Source organism: Nelumbo lutea, chromosome 7 (assembly GCF_056320005.1).
Source record: "Nelumbo lutea isolate HS-2025 chromosome 7, American lotus-T2T, whole genome shotgun sequence".
NCBI classification, from domain to species: Eukaryota; Viridiplantae; Streptophyta; class Magnoliopsida; order Proteales; family Nelumbonaceae; genus Nelumbo; species Nelumbo lutea.
In genome coordinates this window covers 13,870,753-13,897,491 of record NC_142690.1, presented here as the reverse complement: position 1 = coordinate 13,897,491, position 26,739 = coordinate 13,870,753, and the positions used below count along the sequence as shown (strand labels likewise).

The 26,739-nt window shown below is 39.9% G+C and overlaps 1 protein-coding gene across 3 annotated transcripts in view; it reads left to right on the top strand.

Annotated features, from left to right (window-relative positions):
* Window positions 1-1,405: 1,405 nt before the first annotated feature.
* The window catches only part of ALA2 (aminophospholipid ATPase 2), a 92,561-nt gene continuing 67,227 nt past the window's right edge, over window positions 1,406-26,739 (top strand). For 2 of the 3 annotated variants that reach the window (XM_088955153.1, XM_088955151.1), the window contains exons 1-6: window positions 1,406-1,544; window positions 1,661-1,894; window positions 4,113-4,326; window positions 6,783-6,899; window positions 14,608-14,700; window positions 14,820-14,994. In XM_088955153.1, coding sequence (XP_088811279.1) covers window positions 1,770-1,894; window positions 4,113-4,326; window positions 6,783-6,899; window positions 14,608-14,700; window positions 14,820-14,994 — 724 coding nt within the window. In that variant the 5' untranslated portion in view covers window positions 1,406-1,544; window positions 1,661-1,769. The remainder of the gene's footprint in view (window positions 1,545-1,660; window positions 1,895-4,112; window positions 4,327-6,782; window positions 6,900-14,607; window positions 14,701-14,819; window positions 14,995-26,739) is intronic. The other variant, XM_088955152.1, reaches the window with a different exon arrangement.

The window sequence follows — 26,739 nt, the reverse complement described above, 5'->3', positions numbered from 1 at the left end:
ATCAATACAACATTCAACATGGTATGTTTTGGTTCTGTTTACTTTTTTCATTAAACGCTTGTACCTTATTTGTTTGCAAAATCGAGAAAAGTAATAATTACAATCATTTTTAACAACTAGGCACCACTAAGCACCACATCAGCATAACAGTGAAAACGCCCAACAACTATTTGTTTAAACTTAAAAAAATAACTTCCTCAAAATGGTATTCGTGCACAAAAACCGAAATCCACTTTTATCATTCTTGATGCATACGGTAGAGTAAGAGAGGGGAACTGTTGAAGTGGCGTCTATGTGACAACATTTATTGAATAATCACCCACGGAACCAAACACCCTCATGATCTATGACGGCACATTTCAAACGGTATTGCCCTCTCAAAAGTGAGTTAAAATCAGCCCCCCATAATGGGACGCCCCACAACTGTCTTATAACACATTTCAAACGGAATATCTCCCGATGATATATGGGGCTAATTTGAACTCCTCAAAAGTATGACCAATCCCATCAATGACAACATAATTATTTTTATTATTATTTTTTTGTAAAAGGATTATAAATTATGTTGAAGTTGTATTGGTAGCATATTTAGACTGGTGCTCCTTTGAGGGTCAATGCCACATCCTGTTTGGGAGGCTGAGCTGAAGTGCCCATTTTTTGGCAGACTTTCACTTAGCGGCTTATAGGGTTGTAGGTAGACTCTACACAGAAAGTCATGAAGAAAAAATCCCCCATTCGCGAGCTGTGAAATCCATTTTCCAATGAAACTATTTTTGGTAGCTTCTTAGAAATGGCTCAATCAACGCCGAAGCCTGAAACCCCTCAAACAGGATGGAAGTTTCAGATGGTTCAACTGTTTTGAAGTGCTATAGCAAAGCGGAAAACATCTCAAATGATCGATTAAGTTGATTTGGGCTCTCTAAATTTTTCATAGCTTAGAGGCTGTCCGTGTGATGAACTAGGCCCACCTTAGAAAGCCAGAACTCAGAAGTCACTATGCTTTAGCTATCCCAAACGTGTACAGTGTACTCGGCTGATTTGAAGCATTTCGGTTAAGCTATTCAAACAAGGTTGAAGCACATGGGCCGTGCCCTTGGGCCCTCCAGTTTCTTCACCAAACATGGCTCATGGTCTCATGGGCTGTCCGTGTGGGGCCCACCTGGCCCTTCAAAACGCAAACGGGCGCAAACCGCACAGTACCTTTTGAGTTTTGGCTGTGTTTGGTTTGAATGAAAAGGTGGGGTAGGTAAAGCCGTAAAGGAAGGAACGGGTCAGAGTGGCCCAATTTCGGGGCGAATATTTTGGTTCAGGTCCGACCATGCATCAGCTCGGGATTGCCGATTCATCCCTGTCTCATTGACGAAGTCACGTGAGAGGCACATATAAGGGAGAGGGTCAGCGAGTGGTCTTCTTCAACCTCTCGCTACCTGACCTCCACAACCACGGCGGAACCCAGCGACGGTCCCTGATCGCCAGATCTGTTCGCCGGACGGTGAAAGGTTCCATTGTTACAACACTTTGGCGGAACGAAGGAGCCCTGAAAGGTAAGAATTCTGAGATTTTAGCAATACTCAATCAGTAAAGCTCGTAAGTTGATGTCAGGTTGCGTTTTTCATGGATGAAATGAGAACCTGGAATTCTGATATCAAGAAGATTTCAGGGTAGGACACATTCTACGATGATGCGTTTGGTCGACGCCATCTCCTTTTTTTCTGGATGCGGTTGTAAACTTGAAAGGGACATTTGATCAAATCGTCTGAATAAAAAAAATGAAACGTTGTGTTTACATCAACGACAATGATTTATCTGAAGACCTTTACTGTGACAACCGCATATCAAACAGAAAATATACTGTACTGAATTTCCTTCCGAAAAATCTATGGGAACAGTTCAGGTGATTGTTGAATTGATGGTTTTCTCTGTCTTATTATTATTATTATTTTTCTATTGAAGGAGTTGGATGAAATACAGTTGTAGTCTCTAGAGCAGTAATGTTTTACCTAAAATTCATCACAACATGCGTAGAGATACTTTTCACGTTCATTGTGTTAGTATTCTCTTTTCCTTCGGTAATTTTATTTGGGCATTTTAGATTGTATGCCTTCATTGACTACTATATTGCTAGAGTGAACAACAAAAAAATATAATCACATAAGAATTTTTGTCTACAGAAACTCCCTGTTTACACTGCGATAGCTAATGATCCATCAAAAGCTTTTATCCCCAATGCAAACATTTTTTAAGGCCATAATTTGCCATATCTTTTCGTACTATGTTAAACCATGTCTCTTTTGGCTTCCCTTCTGACTTTCTACAGCATTCAACCTGCACCAAATCACAGGCCAAAACCCCCTACCAAATAACATTGTCTCCCCATCTTCAAATTCTGGTTGAACCATTCCAAAATAAGATCCCCAATGTTGCCTTTTTTTGGGTTGTAAGTTCCTGGTGTATAGCCTCTAGTTGTACAGGGATTTTCTCTTTATTAATGAAAACTTTACTTCATCTTTTCTAAAAAAAAGATCCCCAATATTGTATAGTGTCCCTGAATCCTTTATTATCTTTATTAACACCAAGCTATTTATTATCAATAACAAAGATAAGTTGGACTAATCCAACAGCAAGAATACTTAAAAATCCATACCATGTTTTTAGTTTCATCTATTGGCAACTGTTGGTAATGGCCTTTTTTATTGACAACCATTAGATCATTGTAGCTATCCATTGCACCAGGTTTGATCCCAAGAGCATATACCCAGACAGGACATGTACCCAACACCTGATCAATCATCCTCCTAGAATCTAATGTTCCTTCCATCTCCCACCTTGAATGAAACAAAGTTCAGAAATGCCAATTGGAAGCTCATGGTTCCTTCTATCTACACACAAATCCCATATGATGTCTTAATTTCCTTTCTATCCCACCCGGCACCCAAATTCCATCACCCCATACTTGGAAGTTGGAAGCCACCACCTTCCTCCATAGAGAGTTTCTTTCCTTTCCAAACCTCCATAGCCACATCCCCAAGAGAGTCTTGTTAAAAAGTCTTATCCTTCTTATCCCAAGTCCATAATCTTTCTTATCCCTACCCAACCATTACCATTGTACTAAATGGTATTTCTTCTCCTCTTTCCATTTTTTCTATTGCCTTTGCCACCAATTCTGGAATTTTAAGCAATGGAAGATAGTTCACTGGAAGATTAGACAAGGCACTCTTTATCAATGTTATTTTTTTTATCAGTAAAGAAGATTTATTAATTATGCAAATTAAAAGACTACAACAAGCTAGGAAAATTCAGCCATCCCATAATATAAAATGAGTTACGTTTTGCCCAAAACATTTGTTGCCTATTAACCCCTTGTTTTGCCAGAGCATCCCCCATCCAAATTGCAGTTCTTCTCACCCACTTAAAAACAATAATTAGCTCTCGTGATGGGCTTTCAATTTCCCTAAAGTTATGCATGTAGATCCAAGGTATTTGATTATTGCATCTTGTCCAGGAAATGACCACCTGGGAGTTCCTGCAGCATCTTGCACGATATTAATCACATGCCTTTTTAAAACAACCACCTAACTCTTATTTATAACCCTGGTTCCAATTTACAAGGCAGCCCAAATTCCCTGTTGAGGCCAGCACATGACTTGAACGTGTAAGATGTTGTTTTGAGCCATCCATTTATGCTAATGTCTATACCTGTTGACCTGCACATTTTGAGTCAGCTTGGGACATTAGAGAGGGCACCTTTGGTATCTTTCACTGGAGTTATAAAAACTTGTACTTATTTAGGGGAATTGAAACTTCAAATATAATTTGACGTGGAAGAAGGGAGAACTGGCCTACCTAGCTTGATTATGAAACATTTGGAACTTGGAAGCTAATTTCTCTTTTGCAATTTGCTGACTTGTTCCCATTTATACTTTTAACATGTAATTTTCTTTCTTTTACTTACCAAATATATTTCATATGGAATTTGATATCCTAGTTTTTCCTGATTTAAGTGTCATCAAGTATTTTTATTTGCTTCTTCAATGAGTTATTATTCCGTTATTCCAAATATTGTTCTAATGTTTGCTTGGGTTTTCTCTAACCAAATTTGTTTCATGTTCCAGTCGGTTCATGAACCAATATTTTTTGCTGATTGCATGCCTTCAACTATGGCCCCTTATTACTCCAGTAAATCCTGCTAGTACTTGGGGTCCGCTTATCTTTATCTTTGCAGTCTCAGCATCAAAAGAGGCTTGGGATGACTACAATAGATATCTATCAGACAAGAAAGCAAATGAGAGAGAAGTATGGGTTGTTAAGCAAGGCATCAAAAGACATGTATGAAAGCATTCTATTATTTTCTCTTGCATGGTTTTTCTTTCTCAATAATTTTGATAGAAAGAAGTTGCTACTTAAATTGGATTTATGAAGTTGGTATACATGCAATTTCTTTTTTTATCTAATCTCATACCTGTATGGCCAATATCTGTATATGAAAAATATTATTTTTTTTTACCAGTAACAAGAAATTTTATTAAAACTACTAATTTAAGGATTACAATCATAGATGAGAATTGATACCCAACCACCCTTATATTTTGTTTTGCATTCCTTTTACAGCTCTGCCCCAAAAAAGTTGTTCCCTATAGACCCCTTGTTTGGCTAAAGAACCAACCATCCCATTAGCAGTTCTCTTAACCCATCTGAAAGTGGCTCCTATTTCCACCACTAGCTTCTCAATTTGCCTTAATGTTTCCTGTATATCCATGCTCCTGAGTTATTGCTGGTCATCCAAGAGATAACCAATTTGAATCCCCTTCTACATCTACATTTTGCAATCTGAATTGTTTAGCTAGCCTCAGGCCTTGTAGTGGCTCCATTTCTTCAGCCTTTAAGGAATCTCCAAAGTCAATCAGGCCTGAAGATAGTGCCACCACCTTACCTTTTGCACATCCCTAACACACCCACAATCTCTAAAGGACCTGGAATGCCAACTGAGCTTCCATCAAAATTCAGCTTCACTTTATTATTTACTGAACAATTCTACTCTATTACTACTTTTGTGATATTGTCTTTAAACAAAGAGGAGTCTGCCACTTCTCACCATTGCTCTTGTTATATCATCCACAGAATGCACCTTAAAGGCCTGATTGGCTTTGGCAATTCCTAGTTGGAAACTTGGAATTATTAATTGGCTTCTTGACAACAAATTCCTATACTACTCTCTTTTCATCCATTTTTTTCTAAAAGTTTAGTGACAGTGTTATGAGTGCTGTAAACTGAACTAGTCAGTCCGGGGTCATTATGATGTAATTTGTTATGGTTGTACAAGTATGCAAATTCTGTTCTTACTTGACACTTTGGCTTTATTTTGGTCACTCAACTGAGCCTTAATCCCAACTATTTCATTCATAATTAAAGATTTAAACTTAATACATCTGTTGGAAAAATCCAAAACCCCTCAGTACCAATACAAGTATGCCCAGAAAATACTCTGTCCATCCCTGTTTAGCTAATGTATCTGCTACCCTGTTTACAGTTCTTCTCACCCAGCTGAAGCTTGTATTCAAGTTCTTAGCAATCATATCAATCTCTCTAAACGCATGTCTGTATTTCCTTGGTGCTTCTTTGAGGTGCTTTGCCCAATGTATTACTAACTGTGAATCACCTTCAACATCCACATTTCTGAGGCCATGTTGTTGTGCTAATCTCAACCCTTGTAGCAGTGCCATGGTTTCTGCCATGATTGAATCTCCTATACCTGCTGGACCTGAATATGACACAACCACCAGGCCTTGGTGGTTTCTAATCACTCCCCCAATATCTGCTCTTCCCGGGTTACCCAGGGAGCTACCATCGAAGTTCAGTTTAGCCTACTTTCAGTTGGTGGTCTCCAATCTTATCTTACCTCTTTAGGGTGGGTTCCAGTTTGTGCAACTTTAGGGCAGGCTCTGATAATATCAATGGTTGAAAAGATTCTGAAAGTCTCCAAAGTTTTTACCTAGTGTGCAGCTCGGAGCATGATAGCTTCCAACAGTTCCTCCTTTAATCTTCTCTTTTCATTAAAAATTCTATTGTTTCTTTCTTCTCAAATTGTCCACACCACAGCAGCTCTCACAGTCCTCCACACGATCTTTCCTCTTTTTTCCTTGAGCCTTGGGAAATTGGGGTTGAATAAGCTTACCACTTCTTGTGGAGGGGCCCATCTGCAACCAAATAGGAAACAAAAATATTCCCAATACAGGACACCAAAAGACAGGAGATTAATAAGTGGGAAATGGATTCTCCACAGGCCTTACAGAGCGTGCACATGTGAGGAGATAGGCAAGTATTTGGCCTCCTTTTATGTAGCATGTCACTGGTGTTAACCTTGCCAAGAAATACTTCCTAACAAAGAGCTCGAACTTTGGGTGGGATGGGTTTAGACCGGATTTCTTTCATTGGGAAGGCCAATCCCCCAGAAGAGGAGTTAATTAAGAGCTTAAAGAAGCACAAGAGAAAAAGCCATCAGGGGAGGGTGTCCAAACCCTAACATCAGGTGAATTTTGGTCTAAGAACTCAGTCTCCAAAGATGCAAGCTAAAAAAATTATATATTGATCACCAAGTTTCAATTTTTTCATCTTGAGTTTATCGACTTGTTGCAGTTAAAAATTTTTGAACTTATTTATTTTTTTTCTTCTTATCTTTGTGGTTTGCTTTAACTTATCATGGGAATTGCTTTGACTTACTAATTTATTCTACTAAAACATTTGACATGGAATTTACCTGCACTGATGATGTTTTCTTATTTTAGATTAAAGCTCAAGACATTCATGTTGGTAACATAGTGTGGCTTCGTGAGAATGATGAAGTACCGTGTGATCTTGTTTTACTTGGTACTTCTGAACAACAAGGTGTTTGCTATATTGAGGTAATTATGAGATACTTTTTTTTTTCAATTCTATTTATTAGGTGTATGCTTTTGTTTATCATAGAACCTACACACTATAAGTTTCCTTATTGAAAAATAAAGGGCCTGTAGAAACACCACTTTCTAAAGATTTGATGGGATTAGAGATAAACAACTTTAGTATGATAAAAAGTTAAAAATCTTGGTTTTTCAAATGAAACGACATAATTAGTTGAGTGATTTGATTCTTGCACTCAAAAAATTGTAAAATAGGAGCAATGGGATTTGTACGAAAGGGGAGAAATGAGAGAGTCATGGATGAAGGATTTGAGTATGCAACAAAATGGAAGAATGAATCAAGGAAGTAATGGTAGAAAAAAAAGAAGTTCCTGTTCGAAGAAAGCGAGGGAGGAGCAGCTTTGAAGTTAAGAAGTTCCTGATGGCCTTACTGCAAGGCCCAAGACTAGCAAAGCGATTAGACATTTGAAATTTGGAAGTAGAGGGGGACTCAAAGTTGATCATCACCACTTGGGAAAAAGGTCTATACCAAGTCCCTTGGATTTACAGGCATGTCTTCAGAGAGATTGATTGTTTATCAAGGGAGTTAAACACTTCCTTCTTATGGGCAGGCCCAGAAGAACTGCAAATGGGATGGCGGATTCAGTAGCAAAACAAGGGGTTAATAAACATCAGTTATTTTGGCCACTGATGTAAATCTTATGCATTTGGATGGTTGTAATATCTGAACCAAATGTACTAAAATTCACTCGTTGAATTATATCTTCTTCTCTACTGATAAAAAAAAGTTAAGAGAAGATATGAAATCCACAATTTTCTTATGGGCAGGCCCAGAAGAACTGCAAATGGGATGGCAGATTCAGTAGCAAAACAAGGGGTTAATAGACATCAGCTATTTTGGCCACTGATGTAAATCTTATGCATTTGGGTGGTTGTAATATCTGAACCAAATGTACTAAAATTCACTTGTTGAATTATATCTTCTTCTCTACTGATAAAAAAAGTTAAGAGAAGATATGAAATCCACAATTTTCTTGGTTCAAGATGCTGCTAGTTGGTTTAAAGGATTTGTTGATGTTGCTGTCCAAGTGGTAAAAACCCTGGGATGGAGAAGCGGGTTGAGAAGAGATGGAAAGTGATACATAATAGAGAAAAACGGTAAATGACAAAGCTTTTTTTCTTGATGCTAATAGAGACATTTGGAAACGGAAGGAAGTGGGTTGTCCATGCCAGAAGGAAGGGAGAGATAGGTGGGTGGCAGTTGCTGAGGTTTTGGGAGGAGTATGAAGACAGATGCTGGAATAAAAGAACACCCAGGTTCTGCAAGAGCAGGATAAGCAGAAGAAAGAAATGCCGGACGTATCATTAGGTGGCTTTGCAACTGTTTCAAAGCTTGTGTTAGGAACTCCTTGAACCTGGGTTTGTATGTAGTAAAGAGAACTGGAGTGAAAAGATGGTTGTGCCTTCTAAGAACAGAGGGAGTGACTAGAAAGTGGTTTTAGATGATATCATGAACGACATACAAACCACGGAGACAGCTGTACTAATTCCTTTTGAAGGCAACAAAGCTGTTCTCGATTTAGGGGAGTTTGAAGTGGATTTCATTACTTTGGAAACAAAGAGGGACTAGTAACAGTGAAATCCCTTGAGGGGAGTATGATCCTGAAGGTTTTTGGACTTCCTTTCAACTTGTAGGTGGAGCATGTTCTTGACAAAATTGCTGTTGTGTGTGGAGGTAACCCTTGACCTGCATCCAGTGAGAAATAAAATTGTAGGTGCTAACCCTAAGAGAGTCCCTCGGGCTCTTAATCTTTTAGCAGAAGGAAGATGGAGGAATCTTTGGGTGGCTTTAGAAGTTGAAGCGCCTTTGTGGTTAGGGAGGAGGAAGGTTGAAGACAAAGTTGACATGGCCTTGTGGAAGCCATGTGGCACAAAAGGAGTTGGTTGAGATGGTGAAAAGGGGAAAGGATTAAAGGAGGTAGACGAACGGGCACAAGGAGAATTAAAAGTTGCTAATCTTACAAAAGAGGAAAAGAATTTGAATTTTTTTTTTTAAATTAATTGCATGGATGGGATGGCTTGTTTTGTTGAAGTGGTGAAAGGGCAAAATGGGTGGAATTGGAAGGTGAGATCACAACACGCAATTGGACTGATGGAAAAAAGAAAGAATTGAATCAAAGGAAGGAAATGAGGTCGTACTGGGCTTTATTTTTGGGTTACATGAGAGTTTAAGTAAGCATGTCATTGGGCCTTATGTTTGACCAGCGGGAGATGATAGATGTATCATTGTCCTCCTCTGGGTTAACCAGGAAGGGGGGAAAAAGAGGATCCATAGGGGTTATATTGGAGACAAGTGATGATTTGTATTGCTGTTGAAGAGGAAGAGGAGGACTACAACGAGGAGACAAGTGATTTGGGTTGGATTCATTTAGAAGAAGAGGAAGAGGATAGCAGCTCAGATGATGAATCTAGTACCGAAGGCATGGATGTGATGATTTGTATTAGTGTCGAGCAAGATGAAAAATTTTACTTGGCTGAGCTCTTTAGCGAAGAAGGCTAGGTGGCTGAAAGAGAAACAGGCGGAAATGAGAGGGAGAACAGGAAAAACCACACAGAGAGGAAGTGGATGGCAATAATTTGTCCCAAGTGAAGCAGGGAAAACACAAGCGTTCAGAAGATGGAGAATTGCTAACAGATCAGGGACAGTGGCAGGGTGGAAGAAGGGTTGTGCCAAGATAAATGTATTGAGGTTTTGGCAAGGGTGGAAAGATTGGTAGTTGATCAAATTGTGAATAATGATGTTTCCTTGGATTCTTTCTATGAATTTTAGGCTATTAATGGGGGCGATTTTAGCAACACTCCAGAACAAGAAAGAGAAACAATTCAGGAGACTCCTCAATTCATCTCTTTTCCTCCAGGTTAGCCATGTAACAATGCGAATTTCCTTTTGGGCCCAGAAGAAATGAGCAGGTTAGTAAGGATTTACAAGAGGAAGGGGAATTTGTAAGGGAAGACGAAGCTTGGTGGGTTAGGGTTAGGGAACATATAGGTGAGAGGAATGTTGCTTGTTAGGGAAATGGTTGTAGAGATTAGCTAAGGATAGAGACAAGCTGTAGGCAAAAGTTATCATCAGTATTCATGGGCTTGTAGCTGATGGCTAGGATTCCCGGGTTACGGTTAGGGCATCTAGAGCTTCTCCCTAGAAGTCCATTTGTGCAATTTTACCATCCTTCTTGCCATTTGTTAGGTATAATCCTTGTTCTAGAAATTTAGTCAAATTTTGGGATCATGTGTGGTTGGATAATTCTCTTTTGAAGGAGCAATTTCCCTCTCTTCATGCCATTTTTAATCATAAGGGTGAGCCAATTTCTTCTTTAATTGTGCCTTTTAATTCATCGTTTGGGTTTGGCTGGGTCTTGGGATTCAGGAGAGGGCTTCATGAGTTGGAAATGAGTGTTGTTGTATCTATTCACCAAAGGTTGGCTGGAGTTTTTTTTTGGATTCCATTAAAAGGGACAGCTGAATTTGGACTATTACTTCTTTTGGGTCATTCTCTTGTGCCTCTTTCTTTTCAGACTTAGTTCATCTAGGGGATAATCTTGGGACATCTTTTCCTATTAGGAAGGTTTGGAGCAGGCCTATCTCATCTCGTGTGGGTGCTTTTTGTTGGGAAGCCTATTTGGAGAGAATTAACACTTCCAATTTGCTTCAAAGAAAAAGACCAAATTGGTTCTTATCCCCTAACTAGTGTTTTCTTTGTAAGGTTGCTGGTGAGTCTTGCTACCACTTATTAATTTCCTGCCCTTTTATTTTGTCAATATGGGAATGGTTTCTCTCTTTGTTTGGGTGTAGGTGCTTGTTTTCCTCTATCTTTGTTAGTTGGCCGAAGAAGAGGGGAAGATATTTATGGAGATGTACAAGGGCGGCTGTTTGTTGGACAACATGGGAAGAAAAGAATCAGAGGATCTTTCTTGGTAAGGAGAGAAGTAGGGATTCCCTAATTGAAATCATTAAAATTAAGGTGATCCACTAGGTGAAGTATCTTGATCTTTTTGAAGGAATCCTTGCAGATTATTTGGTGAGGAATTGGAAAATTGCTTTTTTTTTTTAAATTTTTTGATCAGAAAAGAAAATCATTTATTGATTTAAGTCTGAAGTTAAGATACAATACTTTTCAATATCAAAGTAGTTTACAATACTGCCCAAAATAAGGATGGTCTATTAGCTCTCTGTTTGGCTAATACATCTGCCAACCCATTATCTTTCCTTTTAACCTAATTGAAAGAAGAGTTGAATCTCTTTGCAAGTTGGTCAATCTGTTTAAAGGTGAACTAGCGGAGTAACCCGTGCTGAGCATGGGAGTTATACTCCCTGCTGATAATGTTGACACGGACAGGAACCATATTACCATTGTCATTGTGGTACACAACAGTGACTTGGGTCTTTCCATCTGGTCTTAGCAAGGGGCAAGTGCTCTTCTTCCACACCTCTTAAAGCTCGGCGGTGAGTGCTTTAGAGATATTGTTGTTTCAGATCCTCGTTTCAATTAGGTTGGTGTAAGATTCTTGGGAGCGATGGGGATGGGGATTAGGGATAAGGGAGATGGGAATGGATTTGCAAACATGGCAATGAGGTTGCTCAACCCAAGTTACCCTTTCATTTCTTTTTGTTGTTGAAATTTTAAATTGGATAGGACAATGCTTAATGGTAATAAGGGCATTTAAGTAATTTTAACATCTCAGTTATCGACAAGTCAAACAAAGGGAGATATTTGCACCTTTCTTCAAAATTAAGGGATGTTTTTGTTACAGTCAAAATATAGGGAAGGTTCATATGATTCTCAGAAAGCCAAGGGGAGGTTTCTATAGTTTACCCTTCAAAATATGAAAAAGATAAAAAATCCCCTCTTGCTTCTTGAGTTTGGTTTTTGGATTTTTGCATATTTTGTCTTATACTGGTCTTGTTTTCTTTCAGAGATCTGGAGATTAGATTAGAACAGCTAACCTGAAAAAAAAAGATTAGATCATCAAATTCGAGATATAGAGAGAGAAGGGAGTGGAGGGGCTTTCTGGTAAAGTTCTGATAAAACTTTCCGGGGGATTTCGAGTTCCGGACGGGTGATTCAATCTCTGCAATTGATAAAGAAATTCCAAAGATTGCAACACATAAGGAATGGGGATTGAAAGAAAGGAGGCTATGATTGGCTCTCCTTTTTGTTCGACCCTTTTTCTTAAAAAAAAAAAAAAATAAAGGAAAAGAAGTGAAAGAAAAGCTTGCTTTCTTTTATCTCCCTTTCTTCCTTCCTCTAGGATAAGCGGCAACTCAGTTTCTTTTCTTTACTTTTTAGTGTCATGTTTTAGAGTTGCTGGAGGTGCAGGAAAATTCCAGCATTATTTAAATCATGCCCCATCAGCCACCTGCTTAGACGGAAGCAGCAGCAGCAACAACTCTAGCATCAATGGCGGCAGCAGCAGCAGTGTATTTGCAAGCCTATTCGCTTCCTCAGCTGTTGCAGGAAGCTTGCAGCCACAGACTTCTTGCTTCTCAGATTTAATTTATGCCATGGCACACTTGGAGCGTCCGACCACTCTCTCTGCCGATTCTGCTGCGGAACCAACATCACTTTGTCTCTCGTCTACCTTGCTCTTTGCTCCAGTTGAGGCAGAGCGTTGGCAATTTACTCCGCCTCTGCAACCGGCAATGTCTGCCACCACGTGCTTCAGAAAGCAGAGCAGATGGGTGCTGCCGGCATGAATGCATCACTACTGTTACAAAACGACAAAAAGCATATGCAACCTCCCGCTATAGGCCTTCATTTGAGCAAAATTGGCATGCTTCAAATAAATTTACATGCAGATACCATTTCCTACACGTAAAAAGGACCACGTTGCCTAGACCCCAACCCTTCCCGTTTTAATATATATATATAGATCTTAGCTTCCAAGGTGCTGACTCAATTTGCTTTGCCCATGTTATAATCAGAAGTGAGTCTCCTTCAATTTCCAGCTCTCTTGCCCCCAGCTGTTCTGCAAGCTTCAGTCCTTGCCATAGAGCCTTTGGTTCAGCTTGGGTCGAGTCTGCAAACTCGATTAGTCCTGAGAACAAGGACAACACCACTCCATGATGGTCTTGAAAGACTCCCCCTACTCCTGCTCTTCCTGGGTTGCCAAAGGAACCCCCATCGAAGTTTAGATTCAGTTTATTTGTCCCTGGTGGTTTCCCCTCCACTCTTATAGTTTCTCTTTGTGGTTTTCGAAGGATGTTGTTGTTGATTAGAAAGTGGTTTTCGAAGGAAGAATCATTGCTGTCTACTCGGGATTGATTGGTGTTGGAGATTTTTTGAGAACTGAAATAATGGTTGTGCTGAAAGGTCTTCAAAGGGATAGAGAGATGAACATTCTAAAGCTAGTAATTGACGGGGACTCAAAATTATCGAGTGGTTGAAGAAGGAAGAGGAGGCTGGATGGTGGTGCTATATTAACGAAAAAAGGAGTACTTGGTTGTTTTGGGGAATGGAAATCTATGTATAATGGGTGAAAAGGAATGCTGATTCATTCACTGATACATTAGCAAAGCAGGGGGTGGGAATGGATCATTTATTTTGAGCTGTACTGTAATTTTGTTGTTTGTATTTGGGAGAGTTAAGAGAGTTTCTCTCTCCCCTTATCCCCTTTGTACACTTTCTTTATTATTAAAATAAATCAATTTCTGTTATTCATCAAATAAATAAATAAAGGCCCCAACCTTCTATGATAGGAATGCAAGACATCTAACATCATACTAGCTATTTGAAGTAATGCAACTACGAGATAGACAAACATGTTGAGAGTTTAACATTCTTGAACGCACAAAACACTTCGATATGATTCATGTTTGCTTGCTTCCACTTTCACTTTGAATTTTTTTATATGTTACACTTATTTTAATATGAACTAGTATGCTTTTTAAAACATTTAATTTATTGTAAAGTTTAGTTTTCCATATTTTTATGTATTAATGTTATTTATTTATCTATTGATTTATTTTTCAATTTATTTTTCTTGCTTTCTTCAGGAGAGCCTTGCTTTGTGCTCTGGGTGCTAGAAGGTCCTTGCACTTTTCTTGGGCCTCTTGCTTTTAAAATACCGTGAGGACTCAAATTGAGAGAGATTTGAATTGATCTTGCACAAACTGACAAGTGGTTTTTCAAGGAGAAAAGGATCAGAAAATGTTAAATCTAAGGAAATTCTTGACAGTTACTAAAATAGAAAAGGTGAAGCAGCAATGTTGCTAGCCTAATTCTCTGTAAGTTTGTGTAAATATATTTTTATGCTTTTACCCTAAAAAAACAAAGGAAATTGGGAATAAAAAGCAGGGGGGGGGGACTTGGGTTGTGTGGAGGGTCCCAAGGAGTGATTCCTCTTTGAGAGCTAAATGAGATGCTAACCCGAAGATCTTAATTAAACCTGTAATAGAAAATCAGAAGTAAATTTACCAAATAACATAACTACCAGACTAGAGCCCATTATGTTAGTTAAATTTACCAAAATACACTTAAAATTGAAAATTACTTAAAAATAAAAGAAACCAGAATACTCCTAGGTTGATTCCAGGAACATCTTGATGCCCACTTCACATCATGTATTCCAATGCTTGGCACTCTAAGAAATTGTTTGAAATCCGAATGGGCTGTTAGTTTCTTGATACTTAAAAGAGTTGATCATAATTGCAGACTGCGGCTCTTGATGGTGAAACTGATCTGAAAACCCGGACTATACCAGCTGCTTGTATGGGAATAGCTTCTGAATTGTTACACAAAATCAAGGTATATTAGACCTGTTAGAGTAATTTTGTTCCTTTATGATTGAGAATCTGAGATATTAGTTGATATTTCGTTTTTCATATTACTGTTTTTGATCTTTATATTGTTTCTCTCATTGTTAGGGTGTCATTGAGTGTCCGAATCCAGATAAAGACATTAGAAGATTTGATGCAAATTTGAGATTGTTTCCTCCATTTATTGATAATGATTTTTGCCCCTTAACCATCAACAACACTTTACTTCAATCATGCTACTTACGAAATACGGAATGGGCATGTGGTGTAGCTGTTTACACAGGTAATATGTCAAAGTAATGATTTGAGAACGTATCATATCACTGATGCATCCATACAGTTAATTTTATGTTGTCTTGAGATGACAAAATCACTACTCAATTGTACCCCAAATGCACTATCTCAGAGTACATCTTGGTGTATAATGGGACACCTTTAATCAATAACAGAACAGATATGGTAATGAAAACAAAAGCAGAAAACATCATGAGATAACAACCCCTATAAGGATGGTCTTCAGCCAAACTACCAAGTGCCCTAAACAAAATATAAGTGCAAATACGAGAACAAAACATCTAGCCTGGGATCACTGAACCTTAGACAAATAAATCCTAAGCACATTTCTGCGAAGGCTATAAGTTCACTATAAAAGCCATCTGGATGAGCTGTTACTTTCTTGAGGCCAAGGTCCTAGCTTCTTTTGATATGGTGGTACATTAACAGGAGGCCATCAAAGCCATCAATTCATCCAGGCCTATAAACCTGGAAAGGAAATTCTACTGGTAAACTGTTGTTTACAATGGGTGTGAAGGGTATAGTTGATAATCTGTGTAGTTTTGGGGTGGTTAAATTCACTGGTAGGGCTTGAAGATCCTGAGCATTTGTTTTTTCTTTTTAATTTTCTTTTTGATTGGTAACAACAGAATTTTATTAGATAATAATAGAATTAATTAAATACAAAGTATGCTAATTGCTATACATCCCCACTGTATAGTCTAGCTCAAGCTACCTATCCCTTTTTTCAGAACTTAGACTACACTAACCCAAAATCCCCCTAAAAGAACTTTGCCCTGTTAACCCCTTGTTTGGCCATAGCATCAGTCAAAGCATTTATTAATCTATTTATTCAATGAAATCTTGCTTGTTCATAGTGTTTTGGTACTTTCAGGAATCTTGCTTGTTGTTCTTCAACCAACCCACTACTACACCAGAGTCCCTCCTCAACGTGACTTTCCTAACATTTAATGATCTTTCTAACCTTAGACCTTGTAATAATTCTAGCATCTCTTCCCATGTCGAGTTTCTATAATCAATGGCAACTGAGTTTTTTTATTGGAAACAGTAACATTCAATTAATAAATATAGATGTTACAACAGTCAAAACACCCAGGACAAGAGTGCTGAAATCAATTAGAAAGGAGCCCAAAAGAGCTTCCCCCTATTTGTCCCTTGTTTAGCTAAATTTTTGGCCATCCCATTGGCTGATCTACTCACTTGAAGCTGACACCAATTTCCCTTGATAAAAGAAATATCTCCCTCATGACCAGATTGTGGGTCCACACCCCCGAAATTTCTTGTTTGCATTCACCCCATCACTAGCTTAGAATCACCATCCACTTCTATCTGTTATAGTGTATATTGCCAAGCATCTATGTTTCTTTTACATTCATTTGGGTATAAGATACATCATACTATCAAGTGTCAAGTAGATTTCCCATTTCTCATTTCTCTATGAGTATAGATATGTAAGAGTTGTAGATCCTACCTGCAATAATCTAAAATAAAGAAAAGAAAAAGACAGAAGAGAAGAAGAAGATTAAAGAAGATGGGAGAGAGAAAAGTAAAGGAGGAAGAAGATGGAAGAAAGGGAAGGAAGAAGAGAGAGTTCTAAACCTCTTTTCAGCCCCAATGATCTCTTTTATTCTTTTGTTGTAAAAAATAAGGGCAATTACATGAGTGCCCTTAGCAAGGCATCCATCACTGAAGACAACAGTGAAAAACAATAAAAAAAAGAGAAAACATACCCATAACTAAGGTGCACTACCTACTAATACAAGTCATAAGCTAACATAAAGAAAAACAAAGAAACTAAGGCCCATTTGGCCCATCATCTCTACACCTCTCAAGCTATGCATAGATATCAATCATGCCTGGCTTGCTTACACAATGTTGTAACTTTGCCTTGGGGACAACCTTGGTCAAAACATCTGCTAATTGTTGCTCTAAAGCAATAAAAGGACGACAAACTTCTCCAGAAGCTATCCTTTCTCTTATAAAAATGCCAACCAACTTCAATATGTTTTGTCCTGTCATGCTAAATTGGGTTGTGAGCTATGTTGATCGCAACTTGATATCACAATAAAGCATTAAGGGCTTATCATGTGTAATATCCATCTCCTCTATAAGTGACTTAAGCTATAACAACTCTAAAAATTCCATGTGCTATTGCCCTGTACTCTGCCTCAGTCGAAGACCTGGTTACTATTGACTAGACCTATTCATGGGTTGGGTAGCTTGATGGGCCGAACTGTTCTAAGTCGGGCTTGGACATTATTTTAGGCCCGTGGTATTGAGCTCAGTCTCGGGCCTAAAACACCAGTCCCAACCTTTTTCTAGGCTGGGCTCCGGCTTTCTCAGAAAAGCCTGCCCAAGCCTGGGCTCGACTTGATAATATTTATTATATAATAAAAACATATTTATTTAATAATATATATATATATATATATATATATATATATATACAATAATTTTCTCACTTTTTTCAAGTAATAGTGAAATCTCCTATTATTTTTGAGTTTTGAGGGCTGTTATGATTTGACTTGCCTTAGAATTCTATTTGTCTGAGATCGGTTAGGTAGAAAGAGGTAGAAAGGTGGAAGAAAGAGAAAAAGAGAGAAGGGGAAATTCTGGTTCGAACTGAAAGTGTCAACATAACCTCCTCCCAGTCGGCCAGACAAAACTTATATTATTAAAACTAATTGAAAAGATATATGTGCCCTTATTCAAGTTAGGAGCACTGGTTCCAACACAACATTACAGACCAACAACATTAATCTAGGTAAAAGACAGAAATACCCCTATGCTAACACTCCCCCTCAAGTTGGTGACTATATATCATATACTCCCAGCTTGTTACATATGTAGTCCACTCTTCCCCGGCTCAAGCCTTTTGTAGATAAGTTAGCCCACTGATTTCTTGTATTAACATGTGTAGTGACTAGTTCTCCATTCAACACCTTCTCCCTTACAAAGTGGCAGTCAACTTCAATGTGCTTGGTTCTTTCATGAAACACCGGATTAGAGGAAATATGAACTGCAGCCTGATTATCACAATAGAGCTTCATTGGAGTGTTGATGTTGTACCCTATTTCTAGTAGAAGGTTCCTTAGCCACACTAATTCACAAGCGGTGTGTGCCATAGCCCTATATTATGCTTTTGCACTGCTTCTTACCACAACCGTCTGCTTCTTACTTTTCCATGTCACCGGGTTACCTCCCAAGAAAGTGCAATAGCCTGTAGTAGACCGCCTATCAGACATAGAACCGGCCCAGTCAGCATCAGAATACCCTTTTATTTCAAGTTTTCCGCCACTTTTGTATATCAGACCGCGACCTGAAGCCCCTATTAGATACTTCACAATTCTCTGAACTGCATTCCAATGAGGAATCAGAGTTTTTTGCATGAACTGACTTACCACACTAACCGCAAATGAGATGTCTGGTCTAGTAATGGTTAGGTAGTTTAGTTTGCCCACAAGTCGTCGGTATCTGCCAGGGTCTTCAAACACTTCACCCATATCACTGCTTAGCTTGGTATTTGTGTCCATGGGTGTTTCAGCTGGTTTGACACCCAACAAGCCTGTATCTTCCAGCAAATCAAGCACATATTTTCTCTGGCACAGGTTAATACCATACTTGGATCTTGCTACCTCTATCCCCAAGAAGTATTTCAGCTTACCAAGATCCTTTGTCTGAAAGTGATCATGCAGATAAGTCTTTAGCCTGTCAATACCGGTGTTATCATTTCCAGTAATAACAATATCATCTACATACACCAACAATATTTTTCCTCCCGGAGAGTCATGACTAAATACAGAATGGTCAACTTTGCACTGTTTCATACCAAACTTCTTTACCACCTCATTGAACCTACCAAACCACGTTCGAGGAGATTGTTTAAGCCCATATATAGCCTTCCTTAGTCTGCACACCTTACCATCCTCCCCCTGAGCAACAAACCCTGGAGGTTGCTCCATGTAGACCTCCTCGAGTAAGTCACCATGCAAAAAGGCATTCTTGATATCAAGCTGATATAGTGGCCACTCATACATGGCTGCAAGAGAGATCACAACACGAACTGACCCTATCTTAGCAACCGGTGAGAAGGTCTCTGTGTAGTCAATAGCATAGGTTTGGGAGTACCCTTTTGCAACCAATCACGCTTTCAGGCGTTGAACACTACCATCAGGCAGATGCTTAACCGTATAAACCCATTTACAACCAACAACTTGCTTTCCAAGAGGAAGAGCAGTGAGGTCCCAAGTATGATTATGATGAAGGGTAGAGAGTTCTTCTTCTATGGCTCGGCACCACCTTGGAGAGGCAAGGGCTTCTTGGACATCTTTAGGGACAACAACTGATGATAACAAGGTGAAAAACTGGCGATGGGAAGCGGAAAGGTGAGTAAGTGAAACATAATTAGAAATAGGATGAAGGGTGCAAGTGCGTTTACCTTTCCACAAAGCAATGGGAAAGTCAAGCTCAAATGCTGAGTGCGGGTCTGGTGCCGGATCCGTCGACGGAGATGTAGCCGGAGGAGTAGTAGCTGGTATGCGTGGGCGATGTGTATACACATGATGGATAGGTGGGCGTTCAACAGGTGGTAGCACTGGAGGCAAGGGTTTGGTCACGACTGGAACTAAGGGAAGAGGGTCAACAACAGGAAGTGGAAGAGGAGGTGATGAGGAGGAAGAAGCATCACCGGACCCCAAAAAGAATGGAGTAGACTCAAAGAAGGTGACATCAACACACACAAAGGACCGTCGAGAACTAGGATGGTAACACCGATACCCTTTCTGGGTTTGAGAATAGCCAAGGAAGATGCACTTAAGAGAACGGGCATCGAACTTGTCATTCCCGGGACCCAGATTATGGACGAAGCAGACACACCCAAATACCCTCGGCGTAAGAGGAAACGTAGACAAAGCGGGAAACAAGACTTGAAACGGAGAATGACCATCAAGGATGAACGTGGGCATCCGATTAATCAGAAAGCACGAGGTAAGCATTGCATCACTCCAAAAGGGTTTGGGAACATGCATGTGATGCATGAGGGATCTTGCTGTTTCTAGGAGATGGCGATTCTTTCTCTCAGCCACCCCGTTTTGTTGTGGGGTGTAGGTACATGACGTCTGATGTATAATGCTGTGTTGTTCCAGGTATTCCTGAAATGATGAGAATAAATATTCGCGGCCATTATCAGAACGGAAAACTTTGATGTGGGTACCAAATTGGTTACGAATCTCAGCATAAAATTTCTGAAAAATGGTAAACAATTCACTTTTTTCTTTCATTAGATAGAGCCACGTCATCCTTGAAAAGTCATCTACAAAAATGACGAAATATCTGTATCCATTATATGACATCACTTTATAAGGACCCCAAACATCTGAATGAATTAAAGAAAAAGGACTCGACACACGGTTATCAACCCTAGAACTAAAGGGAACACAACGGTGTTTTCCAAACTGACACGACTCACAATCCAAAACAGAAAGCTGACTCAAGGACGGAACCAAAGACTTCAAGACTTTTAGCGACAGATGACCAAATCGGCAGTGCCACTAGAGAGGAGAAAGAGATGACTGGAGAGCTATTGAAGTTCTACCACCACCACTGTCAAGATAATACAGTCCACCAGCTTCATGCTCTCCACCAATCTTCATCTCCGTCTTGAGATCCTGAAAAACACACATAGAAGGATAAAAGGTAATGGAGCAGTTAAGTGATTTGGTCAGCTTACTGACATACATAAGATTAAAAGGCAATTTAGGAACATACAAAACTGAGGAGAGGGATATAGGATCTAGGTCAACATTACCAACACCACAGATTGAGGATGTGGAACCATTAGCAAGGGTGACAGATTGTGATGTTGAGCAATGAGATAAGGATGAAAACACACATGGAGTTCCAGTCATGTGATTGGAGGCTCCAGAGTCAATGATCCAGGGATTAGGTGTGGATGCCAGACAAGCCATACCTGAGTGAGAAAAGGTCGCCGTGTTCTACATCACGGGGAACACTCACCATCTCCTTCACGGGACTATCTGTGGGTGTAGAAGGTATCTGATCAAATGAATGATTCTCCTGTCTAAAGCTGGAGCTTAAGTCACTGGTCGCGGCATGATTGGCCCAGGTTGAGGGTGGACCATGTAGATCATAACAATAGTTAATGGTATGTCCATCCATACCACAATGAGTGCACTTCCTTGGGCCTAAGCCACGCCTTCTACCACGGGCTCCCCTTGAATCTCTGCCCCCAGTACGGCCACCACCACGATTATAAGTAGGCCCACCATTACCACTTTGGCCATACACAGAGCCACTACCACCACCATGGCCAGATTGAGCTCCCCTAGCTCCACCTCGAGTACCACGACCTCTCAATACAGCCAAGGCAGATCTATCTGAGATATTAGAGTTCTCAGTAGATCCGACAGAAATCCTTCGGAGTCGAGCAAATACCTCTTCCAAGGAGGGAAGAGCTGATCCTCCTAATATCTAAGCCCGTACTGGTTCATATTCAGACTTCAGTCCCACAAAAAATCTAGTCACATCAAGCTGTTCTCTCTGTTGCTGCTGAATCTTGACATCAGAAGTGAGAGGGTGATAGACATTCAACTCATTACGTATGTTTCTCATGTTGGCATAGTACTCCTCAAGACTCAGATTGCCCTGTTGCAGGTTAAAGTACTCTTGATACAACTGATACACTCTGGTTGTATTGTCCTGACCCGAATACAATTTCTTCGCATGGTTCCACACATCTTTGGCAGTGTCAAGAAACATGAAGTTTACACTAATCCTGGGTTCCATACTATTCCACAACCATGTGATGATCTGAGCATCCACTTGCTCCCAGTCTTCATACTCGTGAGAGTCAGTTGAGGGTTTCTCCTCTCTTATGTGTTTTACTTCTTCTTTGCCTTCAGAAAGACTTCGACGGATTTAGCCCAAGGCACATAATTCTCTCCATTTAGTTTAATGGAGGTCATTTGAACATTCAGGTAGTCTGTAGTCCCCACCACACTAGGTTTACAATCACTGTTATCTCCCATTATGTTATCACTGATTCTGCACACTTGCTGAATTCTATTACCACTGAATTCTGCACACTGCACACAACTAGATCACACCTATCACACTGGTTTCAGCACTTGTTGTTGCTGAAAAGTGTGCTCATTACACCACAAACCCTACTCCTACGACTACCCGAAATCTCACCACTATATGCTTATAGCTCTTCTTTCGAAATACACAAAAATCAGCATAAACCTTAGCACATTACTGTCTGAAACCCTAGCATATGGTTTGAAACACACTTCCTATTTGATCAATAACAGATATCATGCACTGAGATCTCTTACCTTATCACTGAATTAACAACCACACGAGCAGGAAATCAGTCCACACACGACAACCACTGCACCACACAGATCGGCCCTCTATTCTTCATCGATTAGGGGAGGGCGATCTTAGAAACCACAGCAACCGACCACACACGACCTGACTAGAGGCATAGAAACCTCCAAGGGAAGAGGGCGATCACGCCTTTTCAGCCCTTTCCCTTATCTCCAGTCGAATGCAGAAAAAAAAGAAGAAACCCTAGATAGGGTGCATAGAGAATAGAAATCTAGGCAGACAGAAATCTAGGCAGATTCAACCAGCTTTGATACCATGTTATGATTCGGCCTGCCTTAGAATTCTATCTGTCGGAGATCGGTTAGGTAGAAAGAGGTAGAAAGGTGGAAGAAAGAGAAAAAGAGAGAAGGGGGAATTCTGGTTCGAACTAGAAGTGTCAACATAACCTCCTCCCAGTCGACCAAACAAAACTTATATTATTAAAACTAATTGAAAAGACATATGTGCCCTTATTCAAGTTAGGAGCACTGGTTTCAACACAACATTACAGATCAGCAACATTAATCTAGGTAAAAAGACAGAAATACCCCTATGCTAACAAGGGCTTTTAATATAAATAAAACACTTTTTTTATTGAATAAAAAAGAAAAAAAATTGTTTTCAAATTTTTTGTCGGACTCGGACTCGGGCTTGGGCTTGGGCTTGGGCTTAGGCTCAAGACCTAGGCCCAATGGTCAGGTTGGGCCTGAATGTATTTTGTTGACACATAGGCAAAGCTCGGACCGGCCCGACCCATGAAGAGGTCTACTACTGTTTGTTTCTTACTCCTCTAGGAGACAATGTTCCCTACAACCAAGGCACATTAACCCGATATAGATCTCCTATCATCAATACTACCAGCCCAATCGGCATTTGTTAGGTCGGTCTCGGGCTTGGGCTTGAATGTATTCCGTTGATACATAGGCAAAGCCTGGCTCGGCCCGACCCATGAAGAGGTCTACTATTGTTTGTTTCTTACTCCTCTAGGAGACAATTTTCCCTGCAACCAAGGCACATCAACCAATGTTCCCTGCAACCAATCGGCACCTGTGTAAGCCTCTAGCTTATTGTGTTCATGGCTTCATGCCTAGAGAAGAGGATACCCTTTTCCAAAGTTTCCTTCAAGTAACACAAGACTCATTTTGTAGCAGCCATATGTGTGTCTCTAGGGGCATGGCATAAACTGATTGATCACATTGACAACATATGAGATATCTGGTCGTGTCATGCAAAGGTATAACAACTTTACCAAAAGTCTTTAGAACACTCCCTTGTCTGCCAAAAGGTCACCATCGTTAGTTGAGGGTTTATGGTTAGCATCAATAGATGTAGAAGCAGGTTTGGCACCAAGTTTCCCAGTCTTTGTGACAAGATCTAACACATACTTCCATTGGGAGATGAAAAATGCCGTCTTTAGATTTAGAAACTTCAATTCCTAGGAAATATCTCAATTTCCCTAAATCCTTAATTTCAAACTAATGTTTTAAAATGCGAAGGCGTGACAGAGGCGTTCCATTACCTAGAGGTGTGAGGCGTAGTTAAGAACGTAAGAGGCGTAAGCTTTCCTAACACAAGGAGGCATATGCGTAAGCCTACTTAAGAGGAGGGGGGATTAGGAGGAAGGAGGGAGAAGAGGAAGGATCTTTATTTTTAATAAAAACCTTTTATATTAAGAAAAATCAAGATGCATAGCACTAGTTAAAAGGGGGGCTGGGGGGTTTAGGGGGCAAAGCCCCCCAGCTGAAGGGGTCTAAGGGCTTATCCCCCAGCCAACTTTCTTTCCCCTCATCTTTTCTTTCCTTCCCTTCCCTTTTCTTTTCTTTCTTTTTCTCTTTTTCTTCTTCTCTTTCTTTCTTTTTCTTTCCCTTCCCTTTCTTTTCTTTTCCTTCCCTTTCCTTTCCTTTTTTTTTCCCTTTTTTCTTTCCTTTTATTTTTTCTATCTTTTTACATAAGGTGTGCATGAGGCACATGACACATATGCCTCTTGCATGCCTCATGAAAAAAACGTATGTGGCGTACGCCTTGTAAAACACTGTTTCAAACTCTGAGTTACTTGAGAGACATGAGAGATATTGCAATGAAGTTGGAGGCATGTTTTTCTTGGACCTATAAATCAGAAAATGGGCTGCCTGATGCTTTGGTCAAACAAGGGGTAAATAGGGCACATCTATATTGGGGAGTCTTTTAACAAGAAAACAAAAGTAGGGTATAGGGAAGGGGAAAATGCCAGCCTCATGGAAAGTTGAACAACACTACATGTATATGTAATTAATCCATTCTTCTCACCATAAAATGAAATTCTTGTTATCCATGAAAAAAGAAGTTGGATATTCTGTTAGTAGAAATCACTGATTGTAGATTTAGTTGAATTTCTTGTGAAAGGAAAAGGGGAGGAAGATAAAGATTTCAGTAGTAGAGAAGAAAAGAGAGGGAGAAAAGAGTAGGAAGTCAACCAGGATGCTTGAATTAACCCTATCCGCCAACCTCTCATTATATTTATACTAAACTCAAAGGATGATATATTATAAGGATGCCCTTAGTAGGGCGGCTACTAATGTAGTTGAACAGTCACAACTTGAAAACATAAACTAATGGGCTTAAATCCCAACAACTTTCTAACTAAATAGCTTAAAATAAGAATAAGAACAACTAGGCCCAACTCAACACTCCCCCTCAAGTTGGGAGTAAATGTCACACATTCCCAACTTGCGTAGATCATGCTCCAACTTGTTCTTTGCAACACCTTTTGTGAGAACATCCGCGAGTTGCAGATCAGAAGCAATGTATGGAAGGCAAACTTCTCCAGAAGTTACTCTTTCTTTGATAAAATGTCTATCCACTTCAATGTTCTTAGTTCGGTCATGCTGGACTGGGCTATGGGCAATGTTAATTGTTGCCTGGTTATCACAGTATAACATCATAGGTTCTTCTGCCTGTACACCAATTTCTTCTAATAGGGAACGGATCCAGAGAAGTTGTGAAACTCCATGTGCCATGGCCCTGTATTTAGCTTCAGCACTTGATCTTTCCACCACTGTTTGTTTCTTACTCTTCCACGAGACAAGGTTACCCCCAACAAGGGTGCACACTCCTGAAATGATCTCCTGTCATCAAGGCATCCTGCCCAATCTACATCTGTATAAGCCTCTAGTTTCAACTGTCCATGATCAGTAAACAATATGCCTCTGCCCGGGTGTCCCTTCAGATAAGCAAGAATCCTGTCAACTGCTTCCCAATGCTGGACTCGTGGAGCATGCATGTATTGACTTACCACACTTACTACATAGAAAAGGTCTGGTCTTGTCATACACAAGTATAGCAGCCGATCCACAAGTCTGATATCTCTCAATGTCCTTTACTGGTTCACCTTCTGATGCATTGATTCTATGGTTCTGATCAATAGGGGTACTGATTGCCTTCGTTCCAAGCTTCACTGTCTCTTGAAGAAGATCCAAGACATACTTCATTTGAGAGAGAAAAATTCCATGTTTTGATCTTGCAACTTCAATGCCTAGGAAGCATCTCAATTCTCCAAGATCCTTAATTTCAAATTCTTTATGTAGATTCCTTTTCAAACAATCAATCTCACTTAGGTCATTCCTCGTGACAACAATATCATCCACATAAACAATTAGGACTGACACCAAAGATCCCCTTCTCTTCACAAACAAGGTATGATCGGATTGAGTCTGAGTGTATCCAAAAGCAATTAAGGCCTTTCTGAATCTGTCAAACCATGCTTTGGGAGATTGTTTCAAGCCATAAAGTGACTTCTTAAGCCTGCATACCTTTCCCTTTTCAGTATCACTGTAAAAGCCAACAGGAAGATTCATATACACTTCCTCTTCCAGATCCTCATTTAGGAAAGCATTCTTCACATCAAGTTGAAACGAGAGGGCCAAGAGTATGAGGCAGCAAGAGAAAGAAGTATCCGAACAGAGGTCATCTTTGCAACCGGTGCAAAGGTCTCTAAGTAATCAACACCATAGGTCTGTGTGTATCCTTTTGCAACAAGTCTTGCCTTGTACCTTTCTATACTTCTATGTACCTTATGTTTTACCGTGTAAACCCATCTGCATCCAACTGTCTCCTTGCCTTCTGGTAGATCCACAATGTCCCATGTCTGATTCTTAATCAAAGCTGCCATCTCTTCCTGCATAGCTATCTTCCACTCAAGTTTGGAGAGAGCCTCACTAACACCCTTGGGTATAGACACTGAGTCAAGGGAGGAAAGAAAAACACGGTAGGAAGGAGAAAGTCCACTGTCGGATAAGCACTGTGAAATACAATGAGCAATACACTTTCTCTTCCCTTTTCTGAGAGCAATAGGAAGATCAAAGTTATC